The sequence below is a fragment of the Neoarius graeffei genome, chromosome 1, assembly GCF_027579695.1.
Source record: "Neoarius graeffei isolate fNeoGra1 chromosome 1, fNeoGra1.pri, whole genome shotgun sequence".
Classification (NCBI taxonomy): Eukaryota; Metazoa; Chordata; class Actinopteri; order Siluriformes; family Ariidae; genus Neoarius; species Neoarius graeffei.
The window spans coordinates 55,670,173-55,692,240 of NC_083569.1; the positions used below are offsets into that span (position 1 = coordinate 55,670,173).

At 43.2% G+C, this 22,068-nt stretch overlaps 1 protein-coding gene across 3 annotated transcripts in view; it reads left to right on the forward strand.

Moving 5' to 3' along the window:
• Window positions 1-22,068, forward strand: part of aco1 (aconitase 1, soluble) — a 48,091-nt gene that overhangs the window by 14,010 nt on the left and 12,013 nt on the right. For all 3 annotated transcript variants that reach the window (XM_060934984.1, XM_060934991.1, XM_060934978.1), the window contains exons 4-11: window positions 3,580-3,717; window positions 11,397-11,466; window positions 11,576-11,759; window positions 13,436-13,575; window positions 16,097-16,268; window positions 16,604-16,704; window positions 21,552-21,668; window positions 21,847-22,006. In XM_060934984.1, coding sequence (XP_060790967.1) covers window positions 3,580-3,717; window positions 11,397-11,466; window positions 11,576-11,759; window positions 13,436-13,575; window positions 16,097-16,268; window positions 16,604-16,704; window positions 21,552-21,668; window positions 21,847-22,006 — 1,082 coding nt within the window. The remainder of the gene's footprint in view (window positions 1-3,579; window positions 3,718-11,396; window positions 11,467-11,575; window positions 11,760-13,435; window positions 13,576-16,096; window positions 16,269-16,603; window positions 16,705-21,551; window positions 21,669-21,846; window positions 22,007-22,068) is intronic.

The window sequence follows — 22,068 nt, forward strand, 5'->3', positions numbered from 1 at the left end:
CTTTACCAATATAAAAGATTACCAGGACTACAAAAATGCAGAAAAATAGGCTTTACTTATCCAAATGCACCTGTTGGTTCAAAAGTTAAAGCGCAGAGAACCTCACAGCACAACATGAAGTTACCTTAAAATATAATATAAATGCCTCAGCTTTCATGTAAGAAAAAAACCTATTAATACTAGTACTGTGTGCAGGCAGTCTCTCCTGAAGACTAAATTAAACAATAATTATAAACTAATAAAATAAATGGCTCAGGCTTCATAGATGGAAAAAAACAATTTGAACAGAATCTCACAGTATGATGCTGAAGCTGCCTAAACAATGGAAAATAAAATACCATTTTGGCAAAAATGTTGGCATCCAATAATTTCTTGTATTAAGTAAAAAATAATGTAAAGTGCACACAGTGCTTCACTGTAAACATAACACACTTTCAGTAACAGAATTTAAGCCTATAAACACTGACTCGCACGTGCTGCTTCTCTTGAACGTATACACGGAAGTAAGGCGGAAGGTAGTTTGTCGACGTCACCTCAAGATGACGCCAACGATTGGTCAAATTTGCGGGAAAGTTGCGGTGATTGGATATAATTGCAACACCGCCCTGAATTCACAGGGATTGGTTGAATTTGCATTGATGTTGCAAATCGCAACACTGCGAAATCCTGGAGGGTCTGGTCAACGACCGTTTACTTTTCAGCTCAAATACATGAAACTGGACGGTTTTGCGAGTGGAATATTGCGCATGCGCACATCGCTCTTTCCGAAGAGAAACATCCGGCGATTCATCAAAACAATATGTCGAGTGAGATGCTTCGGAAATCATGTGAATAAACTGATAAATTTGATATGTAACCCGAATATCGGCGTATTTTGGCACTTGTCCGATCGGATAAGTAACTGAGACGATGAACTTGTCCGACATAAAGGATCACTTGTCCCGGACAACCGTTAATGTCGAGCCCTGCGTTTGAAGCTTGAATATCTTTTAATACAATTTTTCAAAAAAAAAATTAATCACCTGTGTATTTATAGTAAAACAATTGTCTGCCTCAGGCTCAGTGAATATTTGTGAAAAATAACCTTGACTTTGTATTGGTTATTATTCACGGATATTCACTTCACCTTCAGCGAATAATTGTTAAATAATAGCATGGCTCAGACAGTAATGGGGCTGCAAGGCCAAGTGTAGGTTTATATTAATGCACTATTTTTCTAGTATGTTATTTGCTCGAGGCGAAGTGAATATCGGTGAATAATAACAGAGACAAATTCAAAGTTATTTTTTACTGATATTCACTGAGCCTGAGGTGGATAATTGTTTTAGTATAAATACACAGGTGATTTATTTAAAAAAAATTATTTCAAACTTGAAAACTAGTGTGCAATTGTAATTAAAGACACGGCACAGAGTTGTCATTTATCTATGCCGACTCGTATAAAATACTTTTTGAAATAGATACAATAAATCCCAATCCTGCCATATCTTTGAATAGTTTTAAACCAAACTTCGTAGCATCATTAGTGCTTTTAAGAACAGCATTTTCTTTGATAATTTGTAATTCTTCCTCACTTACGATGATGGTGATTGGCCACCGATTTGCTTGAGGTGATTTGAGAAATAGTTTGAATTTCTAGACCAGTCGGCACACCCGATTTTCTATAATCACCTGTGTATTTATACTAATATTTGATAGTAACTGGGGACTTGCATGGCAGGCGCGCCATATGATATGGTGAAGATTTCTGTCAGAAAACATTGTGGCATTTTTGGAAGTAGTCTCCAGTGCTTTGTAACAGTAACGGTAAGGCTGTTCCTTTAATAGGTGTCTTTAGCACAGAGGGCTCTGGGATTCCTTGGTAACGTGACTTTGGGATGTGCTGTTATAGGAAAAGAAACCGCTTTGTAGTGGTATCGCAACACTCTGCTGATTTTCTTCCAACAGCACTCCCTATTGTGTTTTATTCCTTACAGGTCATGCTGGTACTATTTAACCCTTTGATGCAAAACATGGGTCAAAAGTGACCCGGCTGAGTTTTTATCTTCTATATCTTAGCAATAAATTAATTCCATCATTCAGTATTCAAGGTATTCCTCAATTAACTTGTTTTTGATCACCATACATCCTTATTTTATTTTTTCCTTTCGTACTTTTTGAATAAAAACCCTTTTTGTATCACTACCCTTCTAATGCACAACATGGGTCAAAAACAACCTGCATTCATTTTCCAGGTTGTTTCATGTATGGCTGAGTGTTTCTATGATATACTTTTGAAATCAATTCATTTTGTCATTTACTTTTCCAAATATGCAGTAAATATCTTGTTTTTGTTTCGCACAAATCATCATTTTTATTTTTCCTTTCTTAAGTTATGAACAAGCACAGCTTTTGTAATTCTACATCAAGTTTACACACATGGGTCAGAACCGACCCGCATGCATTTACTCCAGCGTTTGGTGGGAACTGTGAATTGTGCTTGTGTCAGACATTTCACAGCTCAGCACAGCGCCCTTTGCCCATCTCATACATGCAAGTAATGTTTTTCAATTGTTCTAACATTACCTTAGAAAAAAATTGATGATGTTTAGGTTCCCTTGAGAGTGAGTAGATTACTTGTCAGAAAGTTACAAGTAATTACTATTAGCTACCGAGCTGTTGACATATTCTACTTTAGTTAGCTAATTTTAATGTAGTTGGCTTAGCTAACTACATAGTTAATAAATAAATAACTGGCCCCATTCACTGCTAAAGTAATTACTTGGAAGAAATTATTATTATAGTATTAAGACATTTAATTTTAAATCACACTTGGATGACCCATGTGTAGTAATATAAAAAGTATTTTTGTTCATAAAGTAGGAAAGAAAAAAAATTAATGATTTGTGGTAATTAAAAACAAGATATTTAAAGAATACTTGGAATATTCAATCATAAAATAAAATGATTTCAAAAGATAGAGCAAAGAAAAGCTCAGTCAGCATGAAATAACCTGGAAAATGAATGCGGGTCATTTTTGACCCATGTTGTGCATTAGAAGGGGTGTGCATATGTTTTGCATCAAAGGGTTAATGTACGAGATTCAAAATTCAAAGCTTTGTCAAATGCATTTTCATTGCTGGTATAATAAGTCTAAAGTCCTTCCTGCGCCATGCTATTGGGCGGTGCCGATCTCAGTTTCCACAGCCCTTGGCCTCTTGCCTATACAGCTAGAGTTACAGTGGGGGGGTTCATCCTCTGATCACCACGAGAGTTTGACTCCCCACTCGCATCTGTATTGCAATGTGCCTTGCCAGATGGCAGTAGGTACCATTTTTATGATGGTCTTTGGTATGACCCGACCGTAAGTAGAACTCGCGATGCCCCGATTGAGAGGCGGACACGCTGCCAACTTGTGCAGTGAAATGAGATGTTGCAGCTCCAAGGATTGTGCATAACAAACTATACTGGCAGTATAAATTGGGTATGAGGTAAAGGAGACTGCAAGACAACATGCATAAGACCATAAACATGAAAAGGTAGTTATTTGGTGCCTCTGAGTGTTGCTCTGCAATGAGTGGATATCTTTATTGTTGACAGTGGGGTTCCTGCAGTGGTGGATTTTGCTGCAATGCGTGACGCAGTAAAGAAGCTGGGTGGAGATCCTGAGATGATCAACCCTGTGTGTCCTGCTGACCTAGTCATTGACCATTCCATTCAGGTGGACTTCAACAGGAAGTAAGTTATTTCCCATGTGTTGGATTGAAGTTACATAAAAGTAATTTATTTCACATGTATTTAATGAGGGCGGCACGGTGGTGTAGTGGTTAGTGCTGTCGCCTCACAGCAAGAAGGTCCAGGTTCAAGCCCTGTGGCCGGCGAGGGCCTTTCTGTGCGGGGTTTGCATGTTCTCCCCGTGTCCGCGTGGGTTTCCTCCGGGTGCTCTGGTTTCCCCCACAGTCCAAAGACATGCAGGTTAGGTTAACTGGTGACTCTAAATTGACCGTAGGTGTGAATGTGAGTGTGAATGGTTGTCTGTGTCAGCCCTGTGATGACCTGGCGACTTGTCCAGGGTGTACCCCGCCTTTCGCCCGTAGTCAGCTGGGATAGGCTCCAGCTTGCCTGCGACCCTGTAGAACAGGATAAAGCAGCTAGAGAAGACGAGATGTATTTAATGAGTGTAAATATCCCTGGGAGTGGGTGGAACATTGAAGCAGAGGTAGGCAGGTAGTGGTGGTAAATTAGCTTGTTTTATTCTTTTTACCAGCTTTTCAGCTATTACTACTGTGTGTTACTCCACAAGCGCACACAAATGCTCTGTTCGGGGGGGGGAACGCCACCTCTCCACTCAGTTCTTAGCCATTACTGCAAATACGGACAACATAAATTACCCACGGGTGTGATCAATTTGCCACTCGCCTTTCCTGACCTCGTCCTCCATTGACAAACCGCCACTTGACCACAGCCCCGCTGCCACACTGAGTTTCCTTTAAGCACCCTCCAGGAAGACCTTTGAAAAGCTTAAGCCAGTCTCTCACTGGGCTGCGACAGCTTGCAACAAATTGCGAGCGTCATTCGCTAGAGAGTTTCAAAAGTGTCTTGAAACATTCGCGGGGCTTCTCAATTTCCTTGCATGAGTCACAAAGTGTCGCTCCTTCGTCGCTGAAATTTGTACGACAAAATTTTCTCTCAAAATAGCCGCAAATGCGTCGCTGGTGTCGCAAAGCCGTCACGAACCCTTCTCAAGTCAGTTTCCGTGAGACGGGAAGTGTGAGTGTATCTCACTGGGCTGCAACAGCCTGCGACTAGTTGGAGACACAATTGCAATAAAATATGCGAATATCAATTCGGCGTGATTCCAAGTGAAAATTGTCACTAATTTGCATATTTTATTGCAATTGTTGTGTCTCCAACTAGTCGCAGGCTGTCGCAGCCCAGTGAGATACTACCCATAGATGACTGTGGCACTGACTGCAACACAAACATGCTGTACTTGTTATTGAGTAATGTTGGCTGTGTGATGTGTGTTTGTTTGTATTCGCTGCATCAATTTCCACATCACTTAAGGGATTAGCTGCCTATGGGGTAGCTTTCTAGTGTCAGAATAATATAAAGTTAATTTATCAAATGCAGTTATGAGAGATTCTTCTATTCAAGGTCTAAATGAGTGAGCAGAGATTGTAATGAGATTTTTACAGGCTTGTATGCTGTTTAAAAATATATAGGAAAACATTAATTTGTCATAAGTTGTTTACACAAAATGCAGCCCTTCATTACCAGTACCATTTAAATATCAATATTGTATGTTTAATGGGAGGTTTGAATCCTTGCTTTATCTGTAGTGTCAAGCTCAAGTTAACAAAGCACTTGCATTGTGAACTTTATACAGTGAGTGTTTGCCAAGTGAAACATGTTTTGAAGGGTTACCTTTGACCACACTGATCATGTGGCACACTCCGTGTTCAACTACAACCCCGATTCCAAAAAAGTTGGGACAAAGTACAAATTGTAAATTAAAAACGGGATGCAATGATGTAGAAGTTTCAAAATTCCATATTTTATTCAGAATAGAACATAGATGACAGAGCAAATGTTTAAACTGAGAAAATGTATCATTTAAAGAGAAAAATTAGGTGATTTTAAATTTCATGACAACAAATATCTCAAAAAAGTTGGGACAAGGCCATGTTTACCACTGTGAGACATCCCCTTTTCTCTTTACAACAGTCTGTAAACGTCTGGGGACTGAGGAGACAAGTTGCTCAAGTTTAGGGATAGGAATGTTAACCCATTCTTGTCTAATGTAGGATTCTAGTTGCTCAACTGTCTTAGGTCTTTTTTGTCGTATCTTCCGTTTTATGATGCGCCAAATGTTTTCTATGGGTGAAAGATCTGGACTGCAGGCTGGCTAGTTCAGTACCCGGACCCTTCTTCTACGCAGCCATGATGCTGTAATTAATGCAGTATGTGGTTTGGCATTGTCATGTTGGAAAATTCAAGGTCTTCCCTGAAAGCGACGTCGTCTGGATGGGAGCATATGTTGCTCTAGAACCTGGATATACCTTTCAGCATTGATGGTGTCTTTCCAGATGTGTAAGCTGCCCATGCCACACGCACTAATGCAACCCCATACCATCAGAGATGCAGGCTTCTGAACTGAGCGCTGATAACAACTTGGGTCGTCCTTCTCCTCTTTAGTCCGAATGACACGGCGTCCCTGATTTCCATAAAGAACTTCAAATTTTGATTCGTCTGACCACAGAACAGTTTTCCACTTTGCCACAGTCCATTTTAAATGAGCCTTGGCCCAGAGAAGACGTCTGCGCTTCTGGATCATGTTTAGATACGGCTTCTTCTTTGAACTATAGAGTTTTAGCTGGCAACGGCGGATGGCACGGTGAATTGTGTTCACAGATAATGTTCTCTGGAAATATTTCTGAGCCCATTTTGTGATTTCCAATACAGAAGCATGCCTGTATGTGATGCAGTGCCGTCTAAGGGCCCGAAGATCATGGGCACCCAGTATGGTTTTCCGGCCTTGACCCTTACGCACAGAGATTCTTCCAGATTCTCTGAATCTTTTGATGATATTATGCACTGTAGATGATGATATGTTCAAACTCTTTGCAATTTTACACTGTCGAACTCCTTTCTGATATTGCTCCACTATTTGTCGGTGCAGAATTAGGGGGATTGGTGATCCTCTTCCCATCTTTACTTCTGAGAGCCGCTGCCACTCCAAAATGCTCTTTTTATACCCAGTCATGTTAATGACCTATTGCCAATTGACCTAATGAGTTGCAATTTGGTCCTCCAGCTGTTCCTTTTTTGTACCTTTAACTTTTCCAGCCTCTTATTGCCCCTGTCCCAACTTTTTTGAGATGTGTTGCTGTCATGAAATTTCAAATGAGCCAATATTTGGCATGAAATTTCAAAATGTCTCACTTTCGACATTTGATATGTTGTCTATGTTCTATTGTGAATACAATATCAGTTTTTGAGATTTGTAAATTATTGCATTCCGTTTTTATTTACAATTTGTACTTTGTCCCAACTTTTTTGGAATCGGGGTTGTAAATCTCACCTGAAATAGCAGTTTAAAACATGGCTGTTACAAGTTTCCTGTGTAAATTTTATTATTATAAATTGCACATTTATCATAAATTATTCACATTTGAAGCACTACTATAAGGGGACATTAGTAGATCACTAGAAGTCACAAAATACACTGCCTAGGCCAAAAAAAGTCACCATTTGGATTTAAATAAGCAAATACTTTAGAGCCTTTGATTGGATATTTACTGTAGTGATTTAATGTGTTTCAGCTGGCAACAATTATTTTAACCCTAACTGATGCAGTGAGTAGCTTCTCATTTCTTAAACAGCCATATCGGAAGACGTGTCCTGTGGTCATGGAAAAGATGTTGCTGTGTTTCAGAAGGTCAAATTATTGGCCTGCATCAAGCAAAGCAAACAACTAGGGAGATTTCTGAAATGACTGGAATTGGGTTAAGAATAGAGCTGGGAATCGATTCAAATTTCAAGAATCGATCCGATTCCGAAGATTAAGAATCAATTCTTTTCGATTTTTTTTGGATTAAGAATCGATTCTTTTCGATTCTTTAAAATTCTATCCGATCCGATTCAGGTTAGTGTTCTTTAAAAAAAAAAAATCTTTAATTTCATGACTATGTCGCAGTGGCGTGCAGCCAGGTTTTTTTTTTTCAGGGAAGCCAGAAATAAAGAACTATCTATTTTCTATTTTTGTTAACTACTTTTAACTTTTAAACATTCAGGGGATGAACGAATGCATTGTGACTTCAAACAATATTGTTGCCAACCTACATAATCAGAATGGACGAGGAACGCAAAAATTTTAACAGCAAATCATAAGTCTTTGTATTTACTGATGGCTGTAAGACTGGTTAAAATGGTAAGGGTCAATCCACCTCCAGCTGGGACACCAACCAATGCATTATTTGACAATAAGAATTCACCCAAAAGCTGTTGCAACCAAATGCATTATTTTTATTAATCGATATAAAAAAGACCTCTCAATCAATGTAACATGAAACATAAACTGTAAATAAGAACATAAATAACCTGTAAATACAAAAGAACATAACATAAATAAGAACATAAGAGCCTGTAAACAAAGTATAACACTTTTTCACCTTTTATGCTATGAGATCGTGCTGAATTGGCTGGCAGTGTTAAACTTTCTTTCAGCTTCATTTGCTGTCCTGTTTGTCCTGTGGACGGCTTGATCCCCGGGTGATGTCGTTGCAAGTGCTTGTTCAAGTTCGTCGTATTTCCAAAATACTTCACTTCGATTTGACACAACTTGCAAACGGCGTTGGTTTTGTCGAGCGCATCTGTGTCTTTTTTTCTTTTCGGAACCCGAAATATCTCCAGACTGGAGCCTTGAGAGGCGGTGGTGTTTTCAGAAAGTTTTCGCTAACTCGATCACTACTCTCCGACGCCATGTTTGTTTGAGGTCGCACACCGAGTGCGCCTGCGAGAATTCGATGACGTGACGGGGGTCACGGGGGGAAATGTACTAAAAATAAAAATTAAAATAAAAAAATCGATCTTTGAACGTACGAATCGATCCTAAGTAATTAATATGCGAATCGATCCAGAATCGGAAAATCGATTTTTTTGAACACAGGCCTAGTTAAGAACTGACCAACGCATTATTAAAACCTGGAAGGATAATGGAGAACTGTTGACTTTTGCCCCTTTTCCACCAAAGCAGTTCCAGGGCTGGTTCGGGGCCAGTGCTTAGTTTGGAACCGGGTTTTCTGTTTCCACTGACAAAGAACTGGCTCTGGGGCCAGAAAAACCGGTTCCAGGCTAGCAACAACTCTCTGCTGGGCCAGAGGAAAGAACTGCTTACGTCAGCGGGGGGGCGGAGTTGTTAAGACCAACAACAATAAGACCGCGAAAGATTGCCATTTTTAAGCGCCGAGAAGCAGCAGCTGTACAAACGTGAAGTCATTTATTATTGTTGTTGTTGCTGCTGTTTCTTCCGTGCTGTTTTTGCTTCGATATTCGCGCCAAGGTTTATGCAAACGTAGCGATGTAACTGACGTATACAGCGACGTAACTGATGTACACAGCGACGTAATGACGTGACTCCCCTTAGCACCGCGAGCTATGGAAAAGCAAACTGGTTCTCAGCTGGCTCGCAAGTTGAACGAGTTGTGTGAACCAGCACCGGCCCCGAACCAGCCCTGGAACTGATTTGGTGGAAAAGGGGTATGTGTGGAAGAAACGTGGTCAGGAAAATAAAAAAATCTCTTGACGTGATCAGAGATCACCTCAACTGCTTGGTGAAGTCGAATCATAAAAAATCGACAGTTGAACTCATAGCTAGGTTTAATAATGAAATCAAGAGCATTTCCACATGTACAATATGATGGGAACTTACAAGATTGGGACTAAACAGCTGTGTGGCCATAATAAAGTCGCTTGTTTGTCAGGCTTAAATGTGCTATGGAGCATAAAGACTGGTCACTGGAGCAACAGAAAACGTCATGTCTGAGTACAGATGAGTCAAAATGAAGTCAGCGGATGACCTGAATATACTGAATAACCAGGTTATCCCATCAATGGATTTTTTAATTTTATTTATTTATTTTTTCCTTCCCTGATGGCACGGGTATATTCTAGGATGACAGTGCCAGGATTCATTTGGATCAAATAATGAAAGAATGGTTCAGGAAACATGAGGAATCATTTTCACGCATTAATTGGCCACCATAGAGTCCTGACCTTAACCCCATTGAAACTCTTTGGGCAGTGCTGGAGAAGATTGTAGAGTGGTTTGAGTCTCCCGTCTTCAGTACAAGGTCTTGGCGAAATATTAATCCAGTCCTGGATGGAAATAAATGTTGTGACATTAAGGTTGTTGAAACAATGCTATGGTAAATGCTCACCATAATCAAAGCTAAAGGCAGTCCAATGAAATGAGACTGCATGACTTTTTTTTGGCCAGGCAGTGTATATTTCAAAGTTATGTCCATATTATGTAAGCTTTGTATTGGTGGCACAGTGGTGCAGTGGTTAGCACTGTCACCTTGCAGCAAGAAGGCTCCGGGTTCAAACCTCACGGCTGGCGGGGGCTCTTTCTGTGTGGAGTTTGCATGTTCTCCCCGTGTCCGTGTGGGTTTCCTCCGGGTGCTCCGGTTTCTCCCACAGTTCAAAGACCTGCGGTTAGGTTAACTGGTGACTCTAAATTGACCGTAGGTGTGAATGTGTGTGAATGGTTGGGTAGGAACTGCTCGATGCCCACTTTGGGTAGCTCTCCTGAACTAGCTAACAAATCTGCAGTAAACCGTCAACTACAGCTGACATACGAGAAGAAGCAGCTTTATATTCATTAGAACAGGGCTTTTCAAAGTGTGGGGTGCGCCTCCCTTAGGGGGTGCCAGAGTTCTTCGGGGGGGATGCAAAGTGAGGAAAAATAAACCAGAATAAGTTACTATTGCGGACATTTAGCAAACTTCAGCTAGCCTTTGCCAGAGACAAAATGGATCGATTTTTAGTACCTCAAGCTACAGTGAGTGAGGAGACAGAGTCTGGGCCAAGCAAAAAAAGCAGGAAGTATGACCACGATTATTTAAAGTTTGGATTTTCATGGACTGGATCTGAAGATGCTCCACTGCCACAGTGTGTTGTCTGCCAAGAGGTGCTAGCTAACGATGCTATGAGATGTTTAAAATGTGTAAAACAAGATGTTTTTTTAAAAAGCACAGATGTTTAAAATGGGCGGCACGGTGGTGTAGTGGTTAGCGCTGTCGCCTCACAGCAAGAAGGTCCTGGGTTCGAGCCCCGGGTCCGGCGAGGGCCTTTCTGTGTGGAGTTTGCATGTTCTCCCCGTGTCCGCGTGGGTTTCCTCCGGGTGCTCCGGTTTCCCCCACAGTCCAAAGACATGCAGGTTAGGTTAACTGGTGACTCTAAATTGACCGTAGGTGTGAATGTGAGTGTGAATGGTTGTCTGTGTCTATGTGTCAGCCCTGTGATGACCTGGCGACTTGTCCAGGGTGTACCCCACCTTTCGCCCGTAGTCAGCTGGGATAGGCTCCAGCTTGCCTGTGACCCTGTAGAAGGATAAAGCGGCTAGAGATAATGAGATGAGATGAGATGTTTAAAATGTGTAAAAGAAAAAAGTGTACAACAACCATTTTTTAAAATACGAATGGAACATTAAATATAGCAACAAGAAAAATTGTAGGGGGGGGGGCGCTGTTGTTTATTTGCTCTCTGAGGGGGGGCTGACTCTCCCACACTTTTTGAAAACCCCTGCAATAGAAGCACTGTTGATGTGTATGACACCAGTTCCAATCTGATAGGGTACCTGTTTTTATTGACCCACACGTTGACTTTTTTTTTTTTGTTAAAACTAATTCCAGGTCTGATAGTCTCCAGAAAAACCAAGAACTTGAATTTGAAAGAAACAAGGAACGTTTTGAGTTTTTAAAGGTAACCCCACATTCTATTTTAACTTTTTGAGATGACGTTAAAATACTTGCAGGCAGTTATTCCTACGTATCTTAACAAGGAGTGATAACTTTTACCCTTTTGTCCACAGTGGGGTTCAAAGGCATTCCAGAATATGCGCATCATTCCTCCAGGGTCGGGAATAGTGCATCAGGTGAACCTGGAATATCTAGCCCGGGTCGTGTTTCAGCAGGATGGCTACTATTACCCTGACAGCCTAGTGGGCACTGATTCACACACCACCATGATTGATGGCCTGGGAGTGTTGGGCTGGGGTGAGTGTTTCACTGAAGGTGGACAGCTGCAGTCTTTAGGGCTGATAGTTTAGTTGTAACAATACATTTTAAACATCACCACTAGGAATGTATCTTGTTAAATGAATATTATGTAGAATAACCTCAGATACAGTTCTGTGCAAAAGTCTTACTCACCATTTTTGAGTACAGACTTTGTTATAGATTTTTTTATTTTGTGACTTCTACATAATTGAGTCAGGAAAAAAAAATTGTAGTTTTCCAGCACAAAATTAAATTTTAGAGAAAAATGTTAGATGTGGGCGGCACGGTGGTGTAGTGGTTAGCGCTGTCGCCTCACAGCAAGAAGGTCCGTGTTTGAGCCCCGTGGCTGGTGAGGGCCTTTCTGTGTGGAGTTTGCATGTTCTCCCCGTGTCCGCGTGGGTTTCCTCCGGGTGCTCCGGTTTCCCCCACAGTCCAAAGACATGCAGGTTAGGTTAACTGGTGACTCTAAATTGAGCGTAGGTGTGAATGTGAGTGTGAATGGTTGTCTGTGTCTATGTGTCAGCCCTGTGATGACCTGGCGACTTGTCCAGGGTGTACCCCGCCTTTCGCCCGTAGTCAGCTGGGATAGGCTCCAGCTTGCCTGCGACCCTGTAGAACAGGATAAAGCGGCTACAGAGATGAGAAGTTAGATGTTAAAGAAGACAGCAGATTATGTAAGAGAACACATTTCAGACCAAAAAAAAAAAGTAATGAAGGCTGCTGGGTTTTGCTGCAGAAATAAGAAGCAAGTTCGACAAAGTGTCCATAAGAACTGTGACTGGTTCTGCAGGATGCTCAGTAAAACTTTCTAGCTCATTTCTCATAAAACCGCACTAACTGTACCTGAAAATATAAAAAAAATTGACTTTTAAACAAAGGGTCGTCACACCACATATTGACCGTTTCATTTATTACTGTTTACTGCTCTTTATAGTTTTTTTTAAATGTATATAAATGCTAACATTTAATTATTTTTGAAGGCATATTTGTTCTACAGCATTTCTTTACACATGCCTCAGACTTTTACACAGTACAGTACACTACATGGCCGAAAATGGACACTTAACCATCACATCCAATATGTAGGTCTTTGCCAAACTGTTGCTACCAAGTTGGAAGCACACACTTGTATAGAATGTCATTGTATTTAACCTTTTAAGATTTCTCTTCACTAGAGCTAAGAGGCCCAAACCTGCATGATGATGCTCCTGTGCACAAAATAATTCCATGCATACATCTTTCGCTATGGTTGGAGTGGAAGAACTCAAGTGGCCTGCACAGAGTCCTGACCTCAACCATACTGAATACTTTTTGGATGAACTGGGATGCTGACTGCAGAACAGTCCTCCTCGCCTAAAATCAGTGCCTGACCTCCCTAATTCTCTTGTGGCTGAATGGAAAAAGTCCCTACGTCCCCATGGCCACATTCCAAAATTTAGTGGAAGGCCTTCCCAGAAGAATGGAATTATCACAGCAAAGGAATAAATCTGAAATGGGATGTTCAAAAAGCACCTGTTGGTGTATGGTCATATGTCCATGTTTGGCCATATAGTGTAGATGTTTAAACTATGCAGTTTGGTTTTTTGCTTGAGAGTATCTTAACATTTCTGTGTACAAATACTTATGAAGAGCAATGAATTCTAGCAAGGTGTACTGTCACTGTGTCTGAGCAGGTGTGGGAGGTATTGAAGCTGAGGCGGTTATGTTGGGTCAACCAATCAGTTTGGTCCTCCCAGAGGTCATTGGGTACAAACTCCAGGGCACGCCCAACAAGTACATCACCTCCACTGATATTGTTCTAACTGTCACAAAGGTACTATTATTATTTTTTTTTAAATTTTATTTAAAGTGTTCAGAGAGTATAAGAATATTAGGCTTCATTTATCAATATTTTGGTAAAGTGAAAGTTTGTATAAAATAAACGCTCATTTTCTCAGTGCTTGAGTGTGTCGATTTTGATGCCAATCACCCATAAATTACCAAGTGTGTACATGCAACAACTGATTTATATTTAGTGACACCCACAAACCTCCGTAGAAGTTCGAGTCCAGACACCGTTGTAAGCACGAAACAGTTGAGCAGAGTGAAGCCCAAAAAAAAACAAGTGAAAGTTATTTCAACTCACTTGTATGCCAATAAAAATATTTCATTGCTCAGTCCTCTATAATAGACATTTGGTTTTGAATTCAAAAGATGAGTGAGATGATGGATCAGAATTTCAACTTTCATTTCTTGATATTTAACTCTAGATGTGTTCAACAATTTAAAACGTGGCACTCAGCCTTTAGTTGAGCAAAAGTATTGGAACAGATGGTGTTGACGTGAATGACACTTTCTTGCAACACTTGCATCAAGCCAGCGACAGCCTGACATCAAACTGTTGCATTCTTACTTTGTGATGCTAACAGGGCACACCTGAGTAACAATGAACATGTGACAGGCAAGTTCCAGTATTTTTGATCACTTGAAGAATGGATGGGTTCAAACAAAAGGTGCCATGTTCTAAGTTGTTTAACACATGTACACTACTGTTCAAAAGTTTGGGGTCACTTTGAAATGTGCTTATTTTTAAAAGAAAAGCACTGTTCTTTTCAATGAAGGTCACTTTAAACTAATCAGAAATCCACTCTATACATTGCTAATGTGGTAAATGACTATTCTAGCTGCAAATGTGTGGTTTTTGGTGCAATAGAGGTGTATAGAGGCCCATTTCCAGCAACTCTCACTCCAGTGTTCTAATGGTACAATGTGTTTGCTCATTGCCTCAGAAGGCTAATGGAGGATTAGAAAACCCTTGTACAATCATGTTAGCACAGCTGAAAACAGTTGAGCTCTTTAGAGAAGCTATAAAACTGACCTTCCTTTGAGCAGATTGAGTTTCTGGAGCATCACATTTGTGGGGTCGATTAAATGCTCAAAATGGCCAGAAAAAGGTCTTGACTATATTTTCTATTCATTTTACAACTTATGGTGGTAAATAAAAGTGTGACTTTTCATGGAAAACACAAAATTGTCTGGGTGACCCCAAACTTTTGAACGGTAGTGTAGATCTAATTATCAGGAAATGAAAGCTGATGTTCTGCGGTGGGTTTCCCAAAAGCATCTTAACTAGGAGAGTGTGTTCATTGTGCTGCTCGCTCTACCATTAAATGATCTTTGTGCTACGATACTTTTGAGGAAACCCTGTTTCATTATCTCAAACCCAAATGTATTCAGTGTGTAGCAAAAACAAAAGAACTGGCCTTGCCATTTCAATACTTTAGGAGGGAACTGTACATTATATTACTACGAGGGAGGGCGGCATGGTGATGCCATGGTTAGCACTGTCATCTCACAGCAAGAAGGTTCTGGATTCAAGCCCAGTGGCCGACAGGGGCCTTTTTGTGTTGAGTTTGCATGTTCTTCCTGTGTCAGCATGGGTTTCCTCCGGGTGTTCCGGTTTCCCCGACAGTCCAAAGACATGCAGGTTAGGTTAATTGGTGGCTCTAAATTGACCGTAGGTGTGAATGGTTGGTTGTCTCTGTGTCAGCCCTGATGCATACACCCTGGTGACTTGTCCAGGGTGTACCCCGTCTCTCGCTCATAGTCAGCTGGGATAGGCTCCAGCTTGCCCGTGACCCTGCACAGGATAAGCGGTTACAGATAATGGATGGATGGAATGGATAATAAGAGAGCCTCAAATCTAAAGCTGAGGCATTTGTTTGTTTACAGCTGTACTCCATTTACTGTATATGGCAGCATTTCTTTTGTCACAATTAAATGATTTTTATTTGTCTTAATTTATGGGTTTTCGTTGGTTCACTTTCTTTATTTTTTATGTTCGTGAATTAATGCCAATAATATAAAATAACTGGTTTTCCCAAAATGGTCTCGATTGTATTCTTATTCCCTGTCTTAGAGAGCTAGCATGAGGATGTGTGTTTAAGACTCCAAAGCACTTCTATAAGTTGCTCTGCATCAGGGTATCTGCTACATGCTGTAAACATCATAAAAAATGAACAATTTAATCTTGACCATATATTGCATTTACATAAGTGCAGTAATCCATGTAAATTATACGATTTGAAGTTGATCGAGTTAAGGTTTATATCAGTCGTCTTGGACGTAAATTGGCAAACACTCAGGTGCACAAGAAGGATACAAGCACTTTTTTTTTTTGCAAATTTACAAGTTTTTCATAAATACCAAATTTCTTGTGTAAATGCTCATGCGAATGATTGATTGATTTATGCATAAATCTGTTTGTATCCATCTTGATAAACGAGGTCCATTGTTAGAATATGACGATTCATTTGTAAAGTAAACGTGGCTTGTCTCTTAACCTGTTCCTCTAGCATTTGCGTCAGGTTGGTGTGGTCGGAAAGTTTGTGGAGTTCTTTGGGCCTGGTGTAGCTCAACTTTCCATCGCAGACCGTGCCACTATTGCCAACATGTGCCCAGAGTATGGTGCTACAGCCGCCTTCTTTCCTGTTGACCACATCAGTGTCCAGTATCTTGAGCAAACAGGTAGACTGGCATTGATTTCAGATCATCTGTTCAAACGTATGTATTTTTCTGTCAAATTCATACAATATATGGCCAGAAGTTCAGTGCTTGACCTCACTGATGTTTGTGGTTGAATGGACAAATCCCTGCAGCCGCACTCCAAAATCTAGTAGAAAACTTTTCCAAAAGAGTGGAGGTGGTTATAACCGCAAAGGGGGAATAAATCTGGAACGGGACATTCAACAAGCATGTATGAGTGTTATTGGTCAGGTGTCCACTTACTTTTGGCCATATACATGATATAATTGTTTCTACTTTCTAAATGAGAGATGTAATGGCTTTTTGTGTATGATTAGGGCGAGATGCTGAGAAGCTGAGTTACATTACACAGTACCTGAAAGCAGCTGGCATGTTTAGGGACTACACCAATGAGGCTCAGGATCCAGAATTTACTAAGGTGTGCACACACGTGCAAGCGCGCGCATACACTGTTATTTTTTATGAAGACCAACATGTACCTACTCGATGTGCTCAAGCAATATAAGCCTAGCAAGACTCAGGTTGTTAGTAACTCATCGGTTAGTTCAGCTGAAACAAAATGCAAAGGATGGAGAAGCAGCTTTTAGTTTTTTTTTTTTTGGGGGGGGGCTTTTTTCACCTTTTTATTGGATTGGATAGGACAGTGTAGAGACAGGAAATGAGCGGGAGAGAGAGATGGGGAGGGATCGGGAAATGACCTCAGGTCGGAATCGAACCCGGGTCCCCGGATTTATGGTATGGCACCTTATCCAACTGAGCCACGATGCCCCCAGGTTTTAGTTTTTATTGTTTTTAGATGGAATCGGTCGTCACGGTGCCCTGGAAGTGCCACAACAGAAGACATTTTCTGCAATATTTACTGCTACTCCCTTACGCTGAACTTGCCTACTTCTTAAATACTTGTATTTACCTTAATTTCTGTAATTTAAATGTTTGTTTTTATTTTCTCTCTTCAGTTGCCTTTTAGGGCTGTCAAGCGATTAATCTCAGAATTTCATATAGTTAATCGTGATTAATTGCATTTTTTTTTTTAAATCTATGTAAATGAATAAGGCTTTTAAAGTGAAATGTTATAATTAAAATGGTGAACACATTTTATGCTAAAAGTACTTGTTAAAAACTGCTGGGACAAGAGAAAATGGTAAGGGAGTTTATTCACTTACATACTAGGCAGTACTGAACATACAAAACACAAAATTGGATTTTGTGATGGATTAGGGAGCTGTAGTCTCAAATATAAAACGTAGTCACATAGTACTGTGTCTCAGTTCAGACATGTGTGACAAAAGAAAATAAAAATGAAATAAAACTTCAATTGTGCTGGAGTTGTATTCAGTCACAGCCTATAGGACTTAACAGTACTCTGCAAACAAAAATAAATTGCAGTTGGACTTCACGTCTCGTCTTCTTCCGCTTATCCGGGACCGGGTCGCGGAGGCAGCAGTCTAAGCATGGAAGCCCAAACTTCCCTTTCCCCAGACACCTCGGCCAGCTCCTCGGGAAGAACACCGAGGCGTTCCCAGGCCAGCCGAGAGACATAGTCCCTCCAGCGTGTCCTGGGTCTTCCCCGGGGCCTCTTCCCGGGGGGACATGCTTGGAACACCTCCCCAGGGAGGCATCCAGGAGGCATCCGAAAAAGATGCCCGAGCCACCTCAGCTGATTCCTCTCGATGTGGAGGAGCAGCGGCTCTACTCCAAGCTCCTCCCGAGTGACTGTGCTTCTCACCCTATCTCTAAGGGAGCGCCCAGCCACCCTGCGAAGGAAACTCATTTCGGCCGCTTGTATCCGCGATCTTGTTCTTTCGGTCATTACCCAAAGCTCATGACCATAGGTGAGAGTCGGAACGTAGATCGACCGGTAAATTGAGAGCTTCGCCTTTTGGCTCGGCTCCTTCTTCACCACGGCGGACCGGTAAAGCGACCGCATCACTGCGGAGGCTGCACCGATCTGCCTGTCGATCTCACGCTCCATCCTTCCCTCACTCGTGAACAAGATCCCGAGATACTTAAACTCCTCCACTTGAGGCAGGACTTCTCCACCAACCTGGAGAGGGCAAGCCACCCTTTTCCGGTCGAGAACCATGGCCTCGGACTTGGAGGTGCTGATTCTCATCCCAGCCGCTTCACACTCGACTGCAAACCGCCCCAGTGCATGCTGAAGGTCCTGGTTTGAAGAAGCCAACAGGACAACATCATCCGCAGAAAGCAGAGATGAAATCCTGTGGTTCCCAAACAGGATTCCTTCCGGCCCCTGGCTGCGCCTAGAAATTCTGTCCATAAAAATTATGAACAGAACCGGTGACAAAGGGCAGCCCTGCCAGAGTCCAACATGCACTGGGAACAGGTCTGACTTACTGCCGGCAATGCGAACCAGACTCCTGCTCCGTTCGTACAGGGACCGGACAGCCCTTAGCAAAGAGCCCCGAACCCCATACTCCCGAAGCACCCCCCCACAGAATACCACGGGGGACACGGTCGAATGCCTTCTCCAGATCCACAAAGCACATGTGGACTGGTTGGGCAAACTCCCATGAACCCTCGAACACCCTATGAAGGGTATAGAGCTGGTCCAGTGTTCCGCGACCAGAACGAAAACCGCATTGTTCCTCCTGGATCCGAGGTTCGACTATTGGTCGAATTCTCCTCTCCAGTACCCTGGAGTAAACTTTCCCTGGGAGGCTGAGAAGTGTGATTCCCCTATAATTGGAGCACACTCTCCGGTCCCCTTTCTTAAAAAGAGGGACCACCACCCCAGTCTGCCACTCCAGAGGCACTGTCCCCGACCGCCACGCAATGTTGCAGAGGCGTGTCAACCAAGACAGCCCCACAACATCCAGAAACTTGAGATACTCAGGGCGGATCTCATCCACCCCCGGTGCCTTGCCACCAAGGAGCTTGCAAACCACCTCAGTGACTTCGGCTTGGGTAATGGACGAGTCCACCTCTGAGTCATCAGCCTCAGTCTCCTCAGTGGAAGACATGACGGTGGGATTGAGGAAATCCTCAAAGTGTTCCTTCCACCGCCTGACAATGTCCCCAGTCGAGGTCAACAGCTCCCCACCCGCACTGTAAACAGTGTTGGCGGAGTACTGCTTCCCCCTCCTGAGGCGCCGGACAGTTTGCCAGAATTTCTTCGAGGCCGACCGATAGTCCTTCTCCATGGCCTCCCCGAACTCCTCCCAGTTCCGAGTTTTTGCCTCCGCAACTGCCCGAGCTGCAGCACGCCTGGCCTGCCGATACCCGTCAGCTGCCTCAGGAGTCCCGGAGGTCAACATGGCCCGATAGGACTCCTTCTTCAGCTTGATGTCCACCACCACTTGATGTCTTCCGGTGTCCACCACCGGGTTCAGGGATTGCCACCACGACAGGCACCGGAGACCTTGCGGCCACAGCTCCGAACAGCTGCGTCCACAATGGAGGCAGAGAACATGGTCCACTCGGACTCAATGTCCCCCGCCTCCCTCGGAAGCTGGGAAAAGCTCTCCCGGAGGTGGGAGTTAAAGACCTCCCCAACAGAGTGCTCGGCCAGACGTTCCCAGCAGACCCTCACCATACGTTTGGGCCTGCCAGGTCTGTCCAGCTTCCTCCTCCGCCAGCGGATCCAACTCACCACCAGGTGGTGATCAGCTGACAGCTCAGCCCCTCTCTTCGCCCGAGTGTCCAAGACATAGGGCCGGAGATCAGATGAAACGACTACAAAGTTGATCATCGACCTCCGACCTAAGGTGTCCTGGTGCCACGTGCACTTATGGACACCCCTATGCTCGAGCATGGTGTTCATTATGGACAAACCGTGACTAGCACAGAAGTCCAATAACAAAACACCACTCGGGTTCAGATCGGGGAGGCCGTTCCTCCCAACCACGCCCCTCCAGGTGTCACTGTCGTCGCCCACGTGAGCATTGAAGTCCCCCAGTAGCACAATGGAGTCCCCAGTCTGAGCACCCCTCAGTACCTCTCCCAGGGACTCCAAGAAGGCCGGATACTCTATACTGCTATTTGGCCCGTAGGCACAAACAACAGCAAGAGCCCTCTCCCCAATCCGAAGGCGCAGAGAGGCGACCCTCTCGTTCACTGGGGTAAACTCCAACACATGGTGGCTGAGCTGGGGAGCTATAAGCAAGCCCACACCAGCCCGCCGCCGCTCACCACGGGCGACTCCAGAGAAGTGGAGAGTCCAGCCCCTCTCGAGGAGCTGGGTTCCAGAGCCCAAGCTGTGCGTGGAGGTGAGCCCGACTATCTCTAGCCGGTACCTCTCAACCTCCCGCACAAGCTCAGGCTCTTTCCCCCCCAGCGAAGTGACATTCCATGTCCCAACAGCCAGCCGCTGTGTCCGGGGATCAGGTCGTCGAGGCCCCTGCCTTCGACTGCCACCCAATCCACACTGCACCAATCCCCTACTGCTACCTCTGTGGGTGGTGAACCCACAGGAGGTCGGGCCCACGTCACCTCTTCGGGCTGAGCCCGGCCGGGCCCCATGGGCAAAGGCCCGGCCACCAAGCGCTCGCATACGAGCCCCAACCCCGGGCCTGGCTCCAGGGTGGGGCCCCGGCTGCATCATACCGGGCGATGTCACGGTCCTTGCTTTTTTCTCCATAGGGGTTTTTGGTGAACTGCTCTTGGTCTGGCCTGTCACCTAGGACCTGTCTGCCTTGGGAAACCCTGACAGGGGCATAATGCCCCCGACAACATAGCTCCTAGGATCATTCAAGCACACAAACCCCTCCACCACAATAAGGTGGCAGTTCTAGGAGGGGCAGTTGGACTTCAATAAAGACATTTAGTGTCCTATCACAGTGCTACAGCATACTGAAATCTCACTTTACAAAAGTATTTTAGAACTGCAAAGTGCATACCAAAACCAACTCAATCACACTCTTCTTTTGAAATGAAACTTCCCGTTTAACAGACCTCTCTCCATCACTTACTCTTATTGCAGCAGCGCGCGACAAGCCTCAACATGAACTACGGGTAACTCACAGAGCCAAATTAGAATTTGCGTTAACTGCACCATTTTTTTTTTTATCGCGATAAATTGAGATCGCATTAATGCGTTATCGCGTTAACTTCGACAGCCCTACTTTTTAATACTTTAATGCCTTTTTTTTTTAAATTCTATTTGTAAATCACCTCAAACTGTCTTTTTTGCTATACATATGTGCCTTGCCTTCATGGTGTGTTCATTTGGTGGCATCCATTGAGATCCTCTTATTGTCATCTTTACATAGCTCATTTGTTTTATTTCTGTCTTCTCTTTTTGTTCAGGTTGTTGAACTTGATCTCAGCACAGTTGACCCTTGCTGCAGTGGGCCGAAGCGGCCACAGGACAAAGTGGCCGTATCAGAAATGAAGCAGGACTTTGAGACTTGTTTAGGAGCCAAGGTACATGATGATCCATTTCAGTACAAACCATACTGAGCCTTTCTTTTTACCTTCAGTAATGTCGATATAAATCTGTATTTTGACACTCCTGCCTCGAGTTTTCATCATCTTTAATTTGTGATCAATTAATTCTGTTTTATTAAGGTTGTTTGTGGCTTCCCCCCCTTTTCTTTTGTAGCAAGGCTTTAAGGGGTTTCAGGTGCCTCCTGAACGCCATCATGTCAGCATGCCATTCCAGTATAATGGGGTGGACTATTCTCTCTCTCACGGCTCTGTGGTTATCGCTGCCATCACCAGCTGCACAAACACCAGCAACCCTTCTGTTATGCTGGGTGCAGGTACAAATGAATACACCAATGTAATTTGTCTGTAACCCAGTGGCAACTCTTAAAGTCAGATT